At 28.4% G+C, this 19,202-nt stretch overlaps 1 protein-coding gene across 3 annotated transcripts; it reads left to right on the plus strand.

Annotated features, from left to right (window-relative positions):
• The first annotated feature begins 2,418 nt into the window (after positions 1-2,418).
• LOC112597245 (molybdenum cofactor sulfurase) lies at positions 2,419-18,918 on the plus strand. Of its 3 annotated transcripts, XM_025343210.1 has the most exons (13): positions 2,419-2,510; positions 4,074-4,230; positions 5,029-5,165; positions 6,696-7,002; positions 7,793-8,044; positions 10,277-10,553; positions 15,098-15,219; positions 15,307-15,489; positions 15,879-16,111; positions 17,280-17,483; positions 18,012-18,121; positions 18,187-18,303; positions 18,401-18,918. In XM_025343210.1, the coding sequence occupies exons 1-13, from the start codon at positions 2,453-2,455 to the stop codon at positions 18,599-18,601; spliced, it is 2,358 nt and encodes a 785-aa protein (XP_025198995.1). In that variant the 5' UTR covers positions 2,419-2,452; the 3' UTR covers positions 18,602-18,918. The 3 variants fall into 3 exon arrangements, with proteins under 3 accessions (XP_025198995.1, XP_025198996.1, XP_025198998.1); XM_025343211.1 differs by lacking the exon at positions 7,793-8,044 and having other exon boundaries at positions 2,420-2,510; XM_025343213.1 differs by lacking the exons at positions 2,419-2,510; positions 4,074-4,230 and having other exon boundaries at positions 5,035-5,165; positions 6,658-7,002.
• Positions 18,919-19,202: the final 284 nt, after the last annotated feature.

The following is a 19,202-nucleotide window of genomic DNA, read 5'->3' on the forward strand; positions in this document are numbered from 1 at the left end:
TTTTTTTTTAAATTATTATTAAACATAATATCATTATATAATTAATTACTTACATATACGACGTATCATCCATCAATTAACAATGTATAGAATTTTTTATTTCGTTTAAGTAATTTAAGTATTGTAAATGTAAATTTAAAAACTTTTTAAATTAATATAATATTATATTATACATAGCTTGTAATTGCGTTCAATGTAGTGTAATCGTATAATATTTATGAATAATAATAATAAATATGACAAGACATTTTTTATTCTTTAGATTGTAAGTTAATATTATACATAAAAAAAAAAAAAAAAAAAACAATACGTAAACGATAATAGTATTAGGATGTATTACATGTATTTATTTCCATAAATGCGTTTCGGAAAGGCGATATGGACTCACCATTATTTTTAACCGTTTACAGGGGTCTAAGGTGGATCTAGAGACTCGAGAAAACAGAGGGAAGGTTTTCTTGAGTTCAAAAACGCCTTAGAACTTGTAAACGTAAATTTAAAATAAAAATAACGGTTTTTTCTTAACGTTTTTCGTCATTGTAATTATTATTTCAATAGATATTAATTATTATCTTTAATTAAATATATTTAGAATAAAATGGTAGAGTTTAAAAAATATTTAATCTACATTTTTTTTTTCATAATATTTTACCCTAATTTATTAATTAATTATACGTTATTTATGTTTGCAATAAACTGCTCAATAAATTTAGACGTTTCAAAAGAGCAGCTTGCTTTTATAAATGTAATATTTTGTTCAAGTTACATTGTTTGTCCCTTTGTGATAAATGCTAAAACTTTCTATTTAGTTACTTTACATGTCAAATTAATCTTAAACAACCATGTATATTGTTTTTAGACTCAAATTTTTTAGATTAAGATTAAAAGCACTTTCACATTTTTTTTTTTTTTTTTTACATTATATTTTTAAAATAATTTATAATACCTATTATATCTATTAGTGATATTTTTGTAATATTTTTACCACTATTCGTTTCTTTTAAATTATAATCATTTTATCCTGTTATTATTCTCCTCCTTTACCCAATAAAAAAAGTATATCAAAACACGTTTGTTTATTTTTATTTACACCGGCTAATCATCGGCTATCAGTGAAAAAAAAAATGATACATTAAATAATTTACTTATATTTAAAGGCTATTTACTATATTAGATACCTTAACGTGTAATCTTGTGTGGTTTTTTATATACCTTCTAAATTATTAAGTTTTTATCATTTATATAAGCAATATTACAATAAAAGCATCTACCAAAAAAATGCATTTTTCTAAAAAAGTGTAGTTATACTGTTATTATTGAAAAAACTACAGCATCTGTGTATCTAAACTAGAAAATATTCTACACGATTTAATATAATTGTTAATTTACAAATTTTATTCAGAATTTCAGTACAAATCTAGTAAAAAAAAAAAAAAAACAAGTTGATAAAAATTAAATCGAATACCGAAAATCAAAAATCAACTACTATTAAAAACATAAAAAAATTCAAAATATTACACTATTAAATAAAGAATCTCAAATATTTTTTACAAAAAATAACTATATTATAAGTAAATATAAATATTATATATCACAAATTAATAGAAAAAATTTAAAGAGAACTAAGTATATTTAACATTATTACATATTACATTATACAATTTTAATAGTATAAATTACATCTAAATTATACGTACCTATTAAAAGTTAGCCACCTTAAATTCAGAAAATATGTTAAATGAAGCATAAATATTTCCAATAAATAATGTAATGATTATTTCGTAAACATTTTTTTATAATATTTTGTAAGATAAAATATTTGTTTATAAACTATGCTTAAATTCTAAAATGTTTGTTGATTTTCCAAGAAAACATAACATAAAAATGACAATTCGCAATAGCCTTATATTAACGATATAGCATTTTCAACATTTTTGAGAATCATAGTCAAAATCAAATGCCGTAGCCGAACATCTAGTCATTTACCCGGAGTATTTTTTATTTACCAAATTTTACGACACACTAATGGTTGGTAATAACTGGGTACCAGAATAGTTATGTAGATATAAAAGAAGTCCTACTAGTTTATAGGTTTCTAGACCTACGGAGATCGACATAATATGAAACACTATGATCGGATTGCTTATCATATTTCGGGCAAAAATCTTACAAGTGCCCCTCGTTATGATTGAAATGAGTTATTAATTATAAGTAAATAAACGTTCATTTCTTATTTTATTTTGATCGAGATAAGTCCATAATATGTATCTATGCTTGTGTTTATTTGAATTTCTTCGATTAAGATGATTAATTTAATACTTTATAATTGATAATACCCGTGTTAGTAATAATTAATAAAGAAACAAAGATAAAAAATGTAAATACAAATCGATGCTAATATAAAAAAAAAATAATAAATTTAAAAAAATTATCCTACTTTGTATCTAAAACAATGTTTCCAAAAGTCGAAGAATCAAAGCTAATAAAGAACGAGTTTAGCAGATTAAAAGGTAAGTTATTTTACTCATTTTTAATTAAATTAATATTATATTTTTAGTTATTAATCATATACTTTACCAAACTTAAATTTTAATTTATTTATCATTAAGTTATTTCCTTAATGTTTGAAGATATATTTCCATAAGTTAAAAAAATACATATTTAATTAAAGTTTATATTACAAAAAAATAATGAGTTGCTTTTTTGCATTGGTTAATGAAGTCTTAACTTTTAACTTTTTCATCAAAAACTTGTTAAAAAAAAATATTTATAGTCATTAAACACAACATTCGCCGAATACTAATATCTAATTATAACTTATATTCTCTTTGAAATTAAATATTTAAATTCACTCAGAAACAAATATATACACGAGCATATTAAAGTTTGATTATATAGAATATATATAGAAATACTGAATGTTCTTAATTGAATTTATATTTACTGGTCGACATAGTACAGTTTTAATTGAAATATAATTTTTTACATAAGTAGTATAACATTTTTTTTCTTTATTCAAATACATTTTAATATAATATAGGGTACATCTAAATATCCAACATATTATAAATTACAACGATAATGTTAATAGTGTTGCAGTTATGTCGTACTCAATCATCGTTCGTTTAAGACAATTACTGTAAATTGGTTGATATACTAATAATGAGGCGTATTTAAACATAACCTTGGAGTATTACAAGAAATATATCTTCTACAAAACGTTTAATACTCTTTTGATTTATTTATATAATTATTATATCATTAATTTTTCAAAACTATTACAGAGTAATTCATCAAATATACTCAATCCAAATTTTTAATTTAATAATGCATTTATTCGAATTCTGATTTTTGGAATTTTTAAATATTCTTAAAGATCATATTTTCAAATTCTAGAGATTTCTTTATAATATTTAAGAAATGTTCTATGGTAATACAAACTTAGGTTTTTCAAATGGAAAACCCATTTTTTACTGCAAATTATTTTATATTGCAAATAATCGTCATTTCTCATTGATTTTCTAACGTTCTGAAATATATATATTAATATTATGTTACTGACTCGATTACAACCTCCCCGGATAATTAAGCAATGAAATACATTTTCAATAGCACCAACTGCTCTATTTTTATGATTAATTTAAATTTTTTTCAGTTATTTACGGTTGAAATAACTATCGCTTGACCATATTAAAAATCTACGCAATATGTTAATTTGATATTTAATTTTTCTGGACTGACGCAGGCTTAGACTAATATGCTCATGAAGTTATCTTCATTTATTTACACTAAAATACATTTTATATTTTCTGAAGTGAAGTCGAGTAATGCAGATAATATATTATGATACAGATTAAAATTATACCATAATAATATCATATACACTTAATGTTTTGCTTTACGGTTTAAATATTATCTATTCTTAAATCCTAAATGACGCAAATTGCGTTAATTAATGACAGCTGACATTTCATGCAACAATAATAACATTATGATTTCGTAACTATTTAATCTAATACTATATTTTGTACAAAACTTTTCCATTATTATTATACTACGATCTTTTTTTTAAGGAATTTGTTATCTGGACCACGTGGGTTCAGCACTGTACGCTGACAGTCAAATAAACAACGTGATGAAAGATCTAAAAACTAACTTGTACGGAAATCCTCATTCGACTGGTGTTCCTTCAGAAGCTTGCGAAAAACTCATAAATAATATTCGATTTAAGTACGTAAATCATTAAGTAATATTATGCAGTTTTATATTCACATAAAATAATACGATATTATCTGTCGAAATAAAATAAAAATTCAACTTATAAATAAAAAAATAAACGAAAACTTACGTTCGACCAACCATGTTTTAGTTTTGCTTTTAATACTAAGCCCTGTGTAGAATCTATTTAATAAATTTGTCATATTTTATGCGATAGTTAAATACTGTAAGCAGGTGATTTCAAATACGAATGTTGTAAAACGATAATAGAGCATTATATAATACACTATTATAGTTATTAGAAACCGGAGCTCATCATTTAGGTTTTTATTTTACACGTTGAACAATAAATTATAAGTATTTAAAGTTTTGATAATTGGAGAAGAATACCTTACAAAGCATTAGTTTACTAATACGCTCATCAAAAATTTAAATAAGTACTCATAGAATTACAATAGTTATGACTAATTGACTAGGTTAAAAAGTAAAAACCAATCAATTACATTATGATTTACTTAATAATTTATATTAAAAAAGAAATTATTGAAAAGGGGTAAAACAAATGTTTGCAATTTATCGTATATCTCGTCACAGAAAAAATCCTTAACTAGTGCAAAGAGTCTTGAGAATTTAAAAAAAATGATCTAAAAGCGTATTTCAAAGTTTCAAAAATTAGACCTTGAATACATTTATCATTAAATAAAAAAATGGGAGTGAGCATATTGGATAAATCACTTTATAAAATATGCGTCGTATTTTATTATAATCGTTTAACAACGCTTTAATTGTTTTCGTCTCATACCCTCCCAGGATCCTCGAACACTTTAACACGGTACCCGAAAAGTACAGCGTAGTTTTCACGTCGGGTGCCACCGGAGCATTGAAAACTGTAGCTGAATGTTTTGCGTGGGACGAAGACGACGACTACCAATCAAAAGACGCATTAGGTGAGATAATAACATTTTTTGTTTATTAGTCATCGATTAATAAAGATACAATGATATAGATGTAGATATTCAATGATTAAGTAGTTCTTTAATTTTGATTCTCTTAAAAGAATTAATTGATCATTTACGCATTATGTGATCAAAAATGTAAAAGTTTAAAGAGTTCTTTAAATAAAATTACTTTAATTTAAAATTAAATAGCGAATTTTTTTTTTTTTTATATATATATATAAATTTAAGTTTATTTTTTTTATAATAAATACGGACCTAAAAATATAAAATGTAGAATTGGTCATAAATTCGAGATCACTATCAAATCATGATCTCAAATCGAATTAAATTTTTTATTTTTCAAGTTTTCAATCTACTAATCAAAATTATATTAATCACACTAATAAAAAATCATAAAATTAAAAATAATCCCGTGCTCTTTGAATTAATAAAAAACCGTGCAAAAATATTCAATATTATTTTATTTTAATTTGGTAAATTAAATAAAAAAAAAATAAACAAAGCAAATACGACTAATCTTGTAGACCAATAATACGAATATATAACTTTTATCAGAATAATTTGTGTATAGATTTACCTAATCACTAAGCAGACAAATAATTATATTTTAATTTTTAAAAATTCATAAATAATTAATCTTATCCGTGACGAATATAACAACTTTTGACATCATCATATTAACGATTATTGTTATTTGAAAAAATGCCAAAATAAAACGTCTCAGTATAGAGTGCATTTATCACCGAACCCCTGAAAAGGGCAATCTATTAAGTGTTCAATTATAAATCGACTAATTATTATAATATTATAGTGCAATATAATGTGATAGCAATACATTTATGTATCTTGACGTGTGATTGGTTGTTTGAATGTAATTTAATATGCACATGAATTAAACGCATTGTGCTGACGACAGAACGTATCAACGGAACGAGACGTTTCTCTCTCTCTCTATCTCTCTCTATCTCTTTCTGTCTCTCTTCATCATACAAAATTTTGCGTTTAATTCCAATTTGCTATATTATATATTACGTAATAACTTTAAAGTAGTTTAATTCACGTCTAATATAAATTAATACAAATGTCACGAAGTAAAGTGATATCCAAAAACCATTCTATCGCAGTCATCCAAAATCACGTATAATTGTATAAATACAAAATACTATATATATATTTAATGTATAGATATGTGGTATAGAAGTAATATGTATTTATATTTCAAGTAAGATGACAACGTTAAATTCTTAACTAAAAAATACGTATAGGAGAATTATTGAAATATACATAAGGTCACATAGGTATAATCTTATGAAATTAAAAATAATATGATCACCAGCGATGTGAATTCAATTATATATGATATTAACACTATCGATATGATAAAGAAACTAAATGTCTATCAACAATATTATTTTACGAACGCCACTTGCTTGTTTTTGTTAGAAAAACTCTTTAATATTTATTGTTTAAAACGTTCGAGTTTTAAGGTGTACGTATATCATTCTATCAACTATACAGATACAGTTTGCCGATCGCGAGGTAGTACTTTCGCGTATACGGAAGACAATCACACTTCGGTGTTGGGCATGCGAGAATTGAATCCGATGGTGAATCCACTGTGTCTAACTCGAAACGAAGCTCACGAGGCTTTGGACAAGATGCCGTCTTCGTCTACGAGCAATCGTCGTTCGGCAAATTTTAGAAATTCGTTGTTCGTTTATCCAGCTCAATCCAATTTTTCCGGCATGAAATATCCTCTGAAATGGATCGAAACGTGTCGGAATGGCGCGCTTGATCAGTACACCGGAAATCGGATCAAGTCTAGGTAATAAAAAATAATAATATTTTAAAATATCGTGTCTTATCGTTATCTTCTATGTTGTATATTACCGAGGGCGAATTTAAGTGGACACAGTAAAAGTTAAAACATATCAACCGTTGAGACGATTTATTCAAGGACTAAATTATACGTGTACAACAATAATGTACAATAGCCAATAACACATCATATTATTTTTTTTTTTTTAAATAATAGTAGTTCTCTTCTTTGTTTAATTAATTCTTATTTATCAAAACCAAGTAAAAAAAAAAATAAACACTTAAACAGTCATAATTCAATACACAATGCTTATTGCTTTAACATAATAATTCGTTCAGTGATGTGTACCTACTGTATATTAATAGTGCACATTTAAATAAAAAATCCTGTATTCCTATTATATAAACATATAGAGTAGCTGATATGTTCTAATCGTTTACCAAATTTCATAATATAATGTAGTGAAAACTACAGTAACAATAAAATTATAAGATTGTGCTTTATAACGCAATGTCAAATCTAAGACAATAACAAAATTTTATTTAATGAACAATTTATACATAATATTTTAATTCGAGATTTAAATAATTTTTACTTAAGTTCATTGTAAGATTAATTTAATAATTTTAAACCATCGCCTGTATAACTTATGTACCATGGACAATATTGATCTGACTATCTATGTATAATACTAAAATTTTAACTACGTAACATTACGAGTATAATTCATTTTATTAATAACGATAACCGTTCATGATGATAATAAATAATAATATAATAATTGAGCATTGTGCAGATGGTACACTGTCCTGGACGCCTCCTCTTACGTGCCCACTAACCATCTGGATTTGAAAAAATACACACCCGACTTTATTGCTGTGTCGTTTTACAAAATGTTTGGTTATCCAACTGGTCTAGGAGCGCTATTGGTCTGTAATAAAACAGGCGTGGCGGTACTCCGTAGAAAAAAATATTTTGGCGGCGGCACGGTTGAAGTGGTCCTTGCACGTGATCGACATCACGTGTTTAAAAAAAATTTCCATGAAAAGTAAGATTCTTTCTTGTATTAAAACTAATTTTAAAGTAATGTGTATATTATGTAATAAGTATTTATGTCATTTCTTGTGTTTACAAGTATATAATTTTATGAGTTATTCATTCGACGTATACAGCGGTGAACGTGACAAATTAATGTCCGTAGATTTAATATTTTTTAAACTTAATTAAATGTAAACTGCGCAGATTTTTAACACAGTCATTTAGGATATTTTGATCAAAATATATAGAATACAGGTCTAAAATTATACCCAATCATAAAAGCTATTTTATTTTCTATAACCAATGACAGAATAGTATATCAATGAAAATTGATATTTTTTTAGTGAATCAATACTATACTCAACATTTATGTATTGTTAAATAATAAAAGGCAAGTACCTAATAATATTTATTGAAAATCGGTCGAAAATTATGGATTTGTACAAGGGTCATTCGTTAAGGCCTCTGATTTGATGCATTAAAAAATAAATACAATTATAACGGCTCATCCTACGTGTCCCATAGGCCATGCCAAATTAAATAATACTAATGGATTAACGGTGTCTCAAATTCCAATATTCCACGAGCTATACATATTTTTAACACATTTGTTTGAGTGGTTTTAGCCAAATATAAAATTTCAAGTCTGAAATTATATCCGATTGTCTATTGTCACTATTTTATTTTCTATGACCAGTGGTAACTCAATAAAAACAAAAGACTATCTATATGTCCCAAACTTAAGAACTGCGAGCGAGTATGATAGATCTAACTGCACACATACAAATATTGACTTTTATTAAAAGTAATTCATGAGTAAATGAACGAGCATATAATATTATAATGCGTACATTGTACAGGATGGGATACCGTTTGTTCCAGTTTTTCGGAGAGCACGTCGCAATAGATCTGCACATAATTATATTTCGTTGTAAATGCATGAATGTTATATTTCAATATAATATATACACGCACATACTTACGCCTGACACAAAATCCATGCAACAGTAAGGAAAATAATAATAATCGCAATCGTAAAACGAATAAAACCAAAATCGATCTGGTCATCTGTTGTGCGCATTGCAACACTCCTCACCGCACGGGTGAAGTAAATCAACGACAATAATAATAATATAATTATTATAATATCATAAATACCTACACGACATAACATCACACGCGCGCGCGCGCGCCAAGCCCGGATTAAGGGGGGGGGGGCAGGAGGGGCCAAATCCCCCGGGCCCACGTGTGTTAAGGGCCCATAGTTTTCTCGGTTTAAAATTACATTAAGTGATAATTTATACTTTTTATAGTACCTACAAATAGTACTAACAAAAATATTTTATATTTTTTTCTTGTTTGAACTAACAGTCAATGGGGCCCGTCGACCGTATTTACCACCAATAGTATGGCAAGTGGGGAAACATAGCGTCATAGCCAGGTTTGTGTTTGTTGGGAATAGGTATATATTTTGATATTATTGTATTTAAAAATAGAATTGAGAAAATTTGTTTATGTGACTGTCTCGGTCATGGATACTCATAATTCAGATACCTACCGACTAAATCTGTTTACATAAACAAAACTTAATTTTATGTGTAAATATATATTTTAATAAAAACATAATATTTTTATCCTCATCAATCGTGATCATACTTAAATAAAAATGTTTAAATTTGTTTTATTGTATAATTTTATAATTTTAAAGAAATGTTTTTATTGACGGGGGCCCACAACCATGTATTGGCCCCTGGACCACTGAAGCTCTTGATCCGAGCTTGGCGCGCGCACACACACACACACACATACACACACACTATTTTTATAACTTAGAGTTTTGTAATATCGAGATAAAAAGCAAATAATGAATGTCAAATAAGATAGATGCGGTTCAATATATTTTTACGTTTATGGTATAAATGAACGAACGAGAGATTATATTATTATGATGATGCATCGACTTATTAATACACGTATTTAACACAGAAATAAATCGCGACATTCTATAATCAGTTTTTAAATTTATAACTGCCTTGTACACACACGCACACGTATACACGACATACACGTAATATTTATGTTTCCTTTTGTTCATATAGCAGACAGATGGTACGATTTATTTGTTTTTTTATTTTTTTTTGAATTCTCCGATTATTTTTTTTTAATTATTCGGATACCGAAAAGACGCTAATCTGGCGTGTGCTATATACACATACGTACTGATTGTGCACCTCTGTCGCAGGTTCGAAGACGGTACGGTCGACTTCTTGTCGGTGATCGCGGTCGGCCACGGACTCGACGCCCTGCGCGCGCTGGCCGGCCCGATGCGGGCGGTGGCCAGCAGGACGTTCAGACTGGCCGCGTACCTGTACGACAGGATGTCCGGGGCGCGGCACGGAAATGGATCGCCGGTGTTCCGGATGTACGCGGACACGGCGTACCAGTGCGAGAGCACACAGGGTGGCGTCGTGAACTTTAACGTGCTCAGGTCCAACGGCGAATACGTCGGCTACAATGAGGTCAGTACGAAAGCGCCGAGAAATTCCTGTCGATTTTTCGGCTGGCCAATCTGTCGTTTTTCGTTTTTTATACGGCGGGGTAAAAAAAAGACAAATTAGATTTACTACCGCGCGTTAAAAATCAGATTAAACATATTTTATTCAATCATCGTTACAAGTCCGGTAAACCAATATTATTATTATTATTATTACAATAGTGTCTTACGCATATCATTATTTGGTCACGAAAATCTGCGACCGTCTAAAGTCCATGTATACTACTATTTCCGTACGATCAAACTCACGATGACGCGAGTATATCATTACATGATTTCTAAATATTATTTACATTTCCATACTTATTGGATATTTATTTTATTTTTTAACGATATATTTATGAAACCAAAACAAAAAGTCTATCGATTATGGTTATTATTAGTCGCGTTGCATATTTTAACAACACGTACAGCACGTGACATCGTAACTAGAGTCATTCCAGAATTTTAAACACTTATATTATTTATTGTAAAAGCTGTCGTTATAAATTACAAAATATAAGTCAATAATATCTTCAAAGGGGTTCAATACTATTATAACCACAGATGGTCACATTGCCAGATTTAAATTTGACAGTAGAATATTCCCTGAAGTGTGTTTTGTAAATATCGACGTCATTTAAACCGGCGGCAGCTGGCTGTGATCCGCACAGCCGAAAGTGATCGTAAATAAAATTATATTTTTATGAGAAAATAGTTTTTTAAACTTATTAGTTAATAATGGTTGCTAATATTCTGTAATTATAGCAGTTCTGTATATACATTTTACAGTTAATACAACGAATAATTGAAATCTGGGAAATAATTTTGTTACGCGCTGTATTTATACATGACTTAGGTATCTATTAAAATTAAAAACGATAACACTTGTCCAATAATTAATTAATCAACTATCAGCTACACATTAATTGAACTGTAAACAAAATAATTTCAAGATAAAATTAATATGTTTACGCTATATATAAGTCGTATAATATATAATATTTATTAGTACGATTTGATTTTACTAAACCATATACAGAGTAATTCACTGACCATGCTCATCCCAGCATGCAATTATTCAAAATCTGATTTACGCAAATTTCATGTATTAAAATATATCCTCTACAGGTATTAAAAAACGGGCATGGACCAGTTGCGCCTAAAACAATATTTGTACTTTAGGTCAGTATACCAATTGCGCCGCTTAAATTTTAGGTCAGTACACCAATTGCGCTACATATATTTTAGGTTCCATATTTTTACATGGACATATGTAAGTTCCTACACAGCGGAAAAAGTTGCATATGTATATAAACAATTAAATATAACTAATATACATTCAAATATACTTAATTTAAAGCAAAACGTATACGAAATTACGGGAAAATACAACAAGCTACAAGCTGATAATAGGACCTATCCCAACATTCCCAACTCGACGTAGGGCGAAATATAAAATATCTTATTTATTATTATTAACGAACATAATATTATCATAAAAGTATGAATTTGAGTGATAGACTATAACGATGATGGCTATGACGTTATTGACGTGTATCTATGTGTATGATATTTTTATAGATTTATATTGTACAAATATTATTAATATTGACATTCATTTTATAATTTTTTGTATTGACTAAAAAAATATATTTATAATACATATTTTTATAAAAGCATTTTTATATACTAGGTGTAATGTAGAATAATATTATAAACCCTGAAAACAACTGAGCGCAATTAGTCTATCTATCCAAAAAAGACAAAGTGCAATTGGTATATCGACCCAAAAAAGACAGAGCGCAATTGGTATATTAAAAGGGTCATTTTAAGCGCAATTGGTAAACTCCCTTAAAAAACACCTTATTTTTTAATGATTGTGGTTTTTTTTAACTTTACTTAAGGAATAATATAGTATTTGGACTATAAATTATTCAATGAATGGTTTTTCTAAAAAAATATATGTACCTAACTCAAACTTTTATTGAATAGTTTCTCATTATATTCTCACTAAGGATAATAGATCCACGATAATAAATTTGGAAATTTCAATTACCTAACTAATAAATATTAATAAATCAACATTTATATAAATATGTAATTTGTAAAAATATCTCAAGTGTAATAATTACTAGATACGATATTACATCTATTTTATATTTTTGCAATATGGATTTTAGATTATATCATCCTTAGTATGAATGTTTTGGAACGACTTGTTTAAATTTTAAGTTAGGTACATAAAGTTTCTTTAAAAAATATTCAATATAAAACAAAGATTCTCATTTGAAAAACAGAAGTTTATATTACCACTCTTTACCACTCTTAATAAAAACATATTCATCAAGAAATTTAAAATGTTTTTGTTGATTTTAATGTTTATTAAACATCAAGCAGACATTTGACATCTCATAACAAATATGTTATGAAAGTATGTAAGTAGTTACGAACATTAAGCTAGAATACATAGATGATTGTGTAGAAAAATAAAGTTCAAAAATTACTTAAGATAGCTAACAGATAAATGACTTAAGTGGTTGAGTGCAATTTGGTCCTTAAGTTTATTTAAAATTTTAAAAATTCATCACTGAATGAAAAAAAAAAGAGTGGGCAGCATGTTTGGTGAACTATCCTGTTTATTAAAACCAATATTTAATATACTACCTACAAAACTTTAATCTGAATCAAAATTACAATTTTTATACTCAGCCATCTAATAGTTATACTTAGTTTAGTATTAAAAATAAAACTAAATCGTTTTAGTTATATAAATTAATTAAATTATAAATAACTTTTGTACGAACTAAATAGGTACATGTGCAAAACACTGTCCAAACAAAAAAAAAAAACAAGAACGGCAATTTAAATTGAACAATAAGTAAAAGTTTTTATAAATAAATGATTCTAAAACTGTAAATTATTTAAATTAGTAAAATTATTGAATATTAGATAGTTTACTAATAAATTTAAAAACGATCTCTCTGTATATGAGAATATTTTTCAATTGCTTAAACCCCACTTATTAATACTAGATAAGAATAATAACGTAATGTACCTACAAAACGTGCGTTGTTCGAAATAGTTGGGCAGTAAATGTTTAACTACACTCGATACGGATACTTCAATAATTCAAAGTCTATAAATTGCAGTATTAGTAAGTTTTTAACACATGTCTAATGTCTACTTAATCTTTAGTAAAATACCTATTGCTTAAATTTATAATATTTTTTTTTATTTTTAGTAAGTAGTTTAATACTGAAAATGTTTAAATGTCTTAATTTAAGAGTGTAGATTTTTACTGATTACTAAATTGTTTTTAATTTATATTACTGAGACAAAATCATTACAATTTAATAATTATTTTAATTATTAACGTTAAACGTATTTTTATTTGTATGAGCGCTATAAATTTATAGCACTATTTAAGTACTTACATAAAATTGATTTTTATTGTTTTTCGGGAATTCGTACAACTCTTAAATATTTCTCAACAACACAAAATGACGAATACCTGCTTAAGTTATAAACGTTAAAGTTTATTTTAATTAAAATTTAATATTTACAACGTCCAACTCGCATAGTTTAATTAAATAAACACAACTGTAGCAATTAATACTTTACTTGAATAATTTGAAATTAGTAATCTATATTTATTCGAAGACAATAATATCATTAATATTTTTACTGTTATAGAACACGTCTGAAAATATTGTGGACAATTATACTAATTATTAATGACGTGAGCAATAAAAATGATAGGCTTTTACTATACTTGAGTAAATATTATCACTTTAAAATTTATTAAATTAATAGGAAAGAAACTTAACAAAACAATAAAACCGCAAAAAATGACATAATATTTTTAATAATTTTCCGATTTATCATCACATCGATTACATCACAAACATTGCATATTAAATAAAGTAGTGTGCTGTAGGTTATTAGATTATTACTTTATAATAATATGTTTATGCGTATATGTTTTTATATGTACAACGAATCAGCCTATAATTAAACTCAGATTTGTCAAGTGTTGATCATAATATTCGTACAAGTGCCTATGTAATTATATTTGATATTGTTGAAATATAGAATAATATGCAATGTTCTAGGATTAAGTTAACATTGTTAGTTTTAAATATTAGCTATTATGATAACTTTAATAGAAGTGCTCTTCGTGTGAAAAAATGTAATGTTTGATTATGTATAAATATTATTATGTACTAAAATCGTTTTTCATCCAAAATGTATTCACAACATAGCGCATCCGAAACTCGATAAGTGAGACAAGAGTAGAGAAGATATTTTTTTTTAATTAGGGTCTTAGTGCATTGTGAGCACTCGTTCACATTACTTATTTTTTTGTCAGCGTAATTATATCAATTTTCTATTTTATTTAAAAACTAATTTTTCTATTCCTAAAGAAGTGGGGGAGGAAAGTTAAGCAATCCTCACAAATACGCTACTTATTCACAATGGTATGTTTTGTTTTTTATCATAAATTATTCAAACTATTGTCGTTTTCAGGTAAGAAACGTAGCCAATATCTACGGTATAGTACTCCGAGTAGGTTGTTTTTGCAACCCCGGTGCTTGTCAGGCGCATTTGGGTCTTACAGACCAGGAATTGAGACGAAACCAAGAGGTGATGTGAGTACCCGCGACCGAGTAATAACGCAATATTAATTATTCCAATATCGTTACTTAAGTACTGTTATATTTTGATTACTATTACAGAGGTCACGTTTGCGGCGATCATATTGATCTTATTGACAACCGGCCGACAGGATCAGTTCGGGTTTCGTTCGGCTATCAGTCGAGCAAATCGGACGCCGATACACTTTACAATACACTCGTCGAAAAATTTTGGCAGAACGATCCAGTGAAACCCGTTGACCGACAACAGAACACAGTCGACGAGTAATGACTATTGTTAATTAATTGTAATCAATTCGAACACTGCCGAGTGCAGACGTCGCACGCTTTGATATTCTGGTATCAGTGGTATCCAGTGACCAGTAGTATTTAATCGTATATTACTGGCGCCTAACATGCATGATCCGCCTCCGTCTAAATGTCCAAAAACTATTTTCTGATCATGCGATATCACAAGGAGACTTAATGTTTACTAACCTCTTAAAGCTTAAAATATTTGAAGTGTTAGAGTGTCCTGATAGTCGGCGTTCTTCTCCTTCTCTTCTTCTTCCTCCTCAAAAACAATAGTTAAATCATGTCACTTTACTCAGGTCAAATACCTATACATTGCATAATAATTCGATCATATTATACATGTTGACTGTATTATACAGATACAATAAAATGGATTTACATGTGTCGAGGATTTTCGTTTATCCGATCAAGTCTTGCGGGGCATACGAAACGGATGAATGGCAATTGGAATCATACGGGTTTCAATACGACCGAAACTGGGCAGTGATCAGTAAGACGGGAGTGTGTATGACGCAAATGGAAGAGCCAAAACTCTGTCTAGTGCGACCTTATATCGATTTACAAAAGAGAACCATGACCCTCGAATACGCCGGTAAGTCTCAACAGACTTTGATACAACGATACTAATTTGGTGCGTGTAGCCTACCAGCCTACGTATAAAATTATTTACAATATAGTGTTTGAAAATCACGATATAGTAATCAAAATTAAATTCCCTTGATTTAATCTGTCTTAAAATCCATTAAACGTAGCCGCGTAGGTAAACTACGCATATTTTTAACAGTTATTTGGGTAAAATACGAAATACAACCAATATAAGTCAAAAATTATGTATAATACAATATGTATGACTTTTTATTGTATGTAACCACAAACAAATGTTCAATTTTCGTGAACCCTATTCTTTAAAATGTAAAATTTAAAAATTAGCTTCGATACACATCTTCGGGTATAGGATTGCCAAAATAGTAACAAATACTGGAACCAAAAGTGTGATAAACTTGGCTATGGAATCGCTTACACACACATAAACATCGCATTTTTTAGTATAGATTTTCTGTTTTAAACAAATAAATATATTTAGCAATTTGGCATCCTTTATTAATAATTTTTTTATTATTATTATTATTAAAAAGAATGAAAAATATAAGTGACCACTCTGTTGTTTAATAAATGTCGAAGGTGTCTCATCTGCAGTCTTCATTGAGTAGGTAGATAACTAATCACTGTAATAGACGTGTTACATTTGAATTGAATAATAAATCATCATCAATCGGCATTGCCCGCGTTCCGTGTGGTCAACACGTTATCATGATATTATATTAAACTACAGTTAAAATATTTAACCAATTTTACACGGGACTGTAATTTCTCGATCAATACCATAAAATCGTGTTTATTTTCAGGGAAAATAAAATTGATTTGGATACACCTCAATAAAATACGACTGAGTAATTAAATACACATTTCTGACTAATATAGTTTAAAAAAAAAAACTTAAATAAAATAAATTAGGCGCCTATGATCATATTTTGACAAGTACACACACCCCTCACCGAACTCGTCAAGTAGGTGCACAGTTTTTAAAATAAAGTATTGAAAAACAAATACGAATGCATATTATATTCTATGTTTGAAATTGATCGTACTTGAACTCCGAGTTAATAATGATATGAGAATTTCGAAAAACTTTAACCATTGGTTAAAATATTATTGTGCAATATTTTCCTTAGCAATAAAAACAATCGTTTCTATTCCAGAAAACAAAGATGAAATTCCTATGGTAGTTTCACTGGATACGAAACACGACACCAAGAAAATGGGCAAAATATGTTGGGGTGGATCCCTGGAAGGAATCGACTGTGGCGACGAAGTGGCCGAATGGCTCAGTTGGAACCTCGACCAGCCCGGGTTGAGACTCATAAGGTGCACTGTCCGTAAACCGCCAGTGCAAAACAAGTATGGTAAGCTATTAAGTCACGCGAATTCCGCGTCAAACAAAATATTACGTAAGTTAGGCCGCCAACTGATTTAATCGTTGCATGAAAATGTCTAAATTCGATTTTATTACATTACGGTAATAGAGTTATTGAACTCGCAGTTAATGAACTCATTCGCCAATAAGATTTAAAAAGGCTAGTCTCGGTTTACATACGCAGGTACTAATGACACGTGAAAAAAATAGTCTATTAGACTCGCTGTACAGCTATTGATTGATGGCTTAAATGTGTATGTTCAAATGCATATTTTAATATTTTTTTTAACCGTTTTCCCGAATTCATAGTAGGTATACATTTCGACAATTACCTAATACTTTTTCCTTGACTTGTCACATCTAAAAGTAAATTTAAATTTTTTTAAATATTCTTTTTTGACACAATTTCACGTCGTAACGAAACGAAATTTTAGGAATGATAAGAATTGTCGCTGCTTTTCGCTATAAATACACAACGTTAATACCTACCAATTAATTTTAATTTTATGCACTTTAGGAAAGTTAGACCCAAAAGTATTGGGTGCTAACCAATGCCAGTATCTATTGACCACAAAACCAACGCTCAAATGGTTACAGAGCGAAATGGAAAACGATATAACGGAAATAGTAAGATACATTTTATCATTGTTGTTCATAATTGAACATAATAATATTATATCGCATTATCTTAGAGTGAAGATAGTTTGCTATTTCGATTCCGAGGTAACTTAGTGATCTCTGGCAACGATCTACCAGCCTATGCCGAATTGACTTGGGACCAATTGGACATCGGAGGTGTCAAATTTCAAGTACGACAAACAATTTATATATATAATATTCTTATTTTAATTTCAATTGTAGCGTGAGGTACCTATCATTAAATAATGCCACAAATTATGTTCATAGTTTGATTCGGCATGCGAAAGGTGCAAAATGGTGAATATCGATCAGGACACATCGGAGAGCAATTATAAACCACTGTCCATATTAGCCCAACACAAGTGGCAAGACAAAAGCATTTTCGGAATCTATATCAAACGAGAAGATACGCAAAAATGTAAAATACGAGTTGGACAAAAATGCACAGTTATAAAAAAAAATATGTGATTTGTGAGGATATATAATTACAATGTGATTATAAGTGTATGTTTGAATGAAAAAACAATTTTGACACGATAATCGTGTACCTAAATCATGATAAGAGAACGAAAGCATTATTTTTTTATGATTATAAATATTTTTACTACAGTTATTAATGTGATCCTCGGGCCTTAAAGATGTCGGAATAAAAAATATAATTATGCTTAATTTGGACGCACACGAATTGATGTTCCAGTTAAGAATTAAGAATATAGTAAATATATCTTTATGTCATATTACATTGTAAACGAAAAGAAATTATTATAGGTATCTATGAATTATTACAGACTAGGTATATTTTTTCTCGTAAATATAAGCTATTTGAGCAATAAATGAATACCTACCTACTTGTTTAAAGAAAAGAAAATATAGGTATTTAGTAATGCGATTTGGACACTTCAAAAACACTAGGCCCTGGGCCAGCCGTGGCCATGTCATATCCATGCCTCGAGTATCTGAGCCCTCTCCATATGTTTTCTAATGACATTACTAATGTAGATTCGTTTTACAGACATTATAATTGAAATGGTTATAATAACGACATATTATATTGGATACGAAAAATAAA

Source organism: Melanaphis sacchari, unplaced genomic scaffold, assembly GCF_002803265.2.
Source record: "Melanaphis sacchari strain LSU unplaced genomic scaffold, SCAv2.0 Contig395_pilon_pilon, whole genome shotgun sequence".
In the NCBI taxonomy this organism is placed as follows: domain Eukaryota; kingdom Metazoa; phylum Arthropoda; class Insecta; order Hemiptera; family Aphididae; genus Melanaphis; species Melanaphis sacchari.

Excerpts from the sequence above, each read along its gene's own strand:
- LOC112597245 (XM_025343210.1), top strand. The coding sequence starts at position 2,453 with ATGTTTCCAAAAGTCGAAGAATCAAAGCTAATAAAGAACGAGTTTAGC. Across the intron at positions 15,220-15,306 it reads AGACGAAACCAAGAGGTGAT|AGGTCACGTTTGCGGCGATC; the intron begins GTGAGTACCCGC and ends TTACTATTACAG. Across the intron at positions 15,490-15,878 it reads CAACAGAACACAGTCGACGA|ATACAATAAAATGGATTTAC; the intron begins GTAATGACTATT and ends TGTATTATACAG.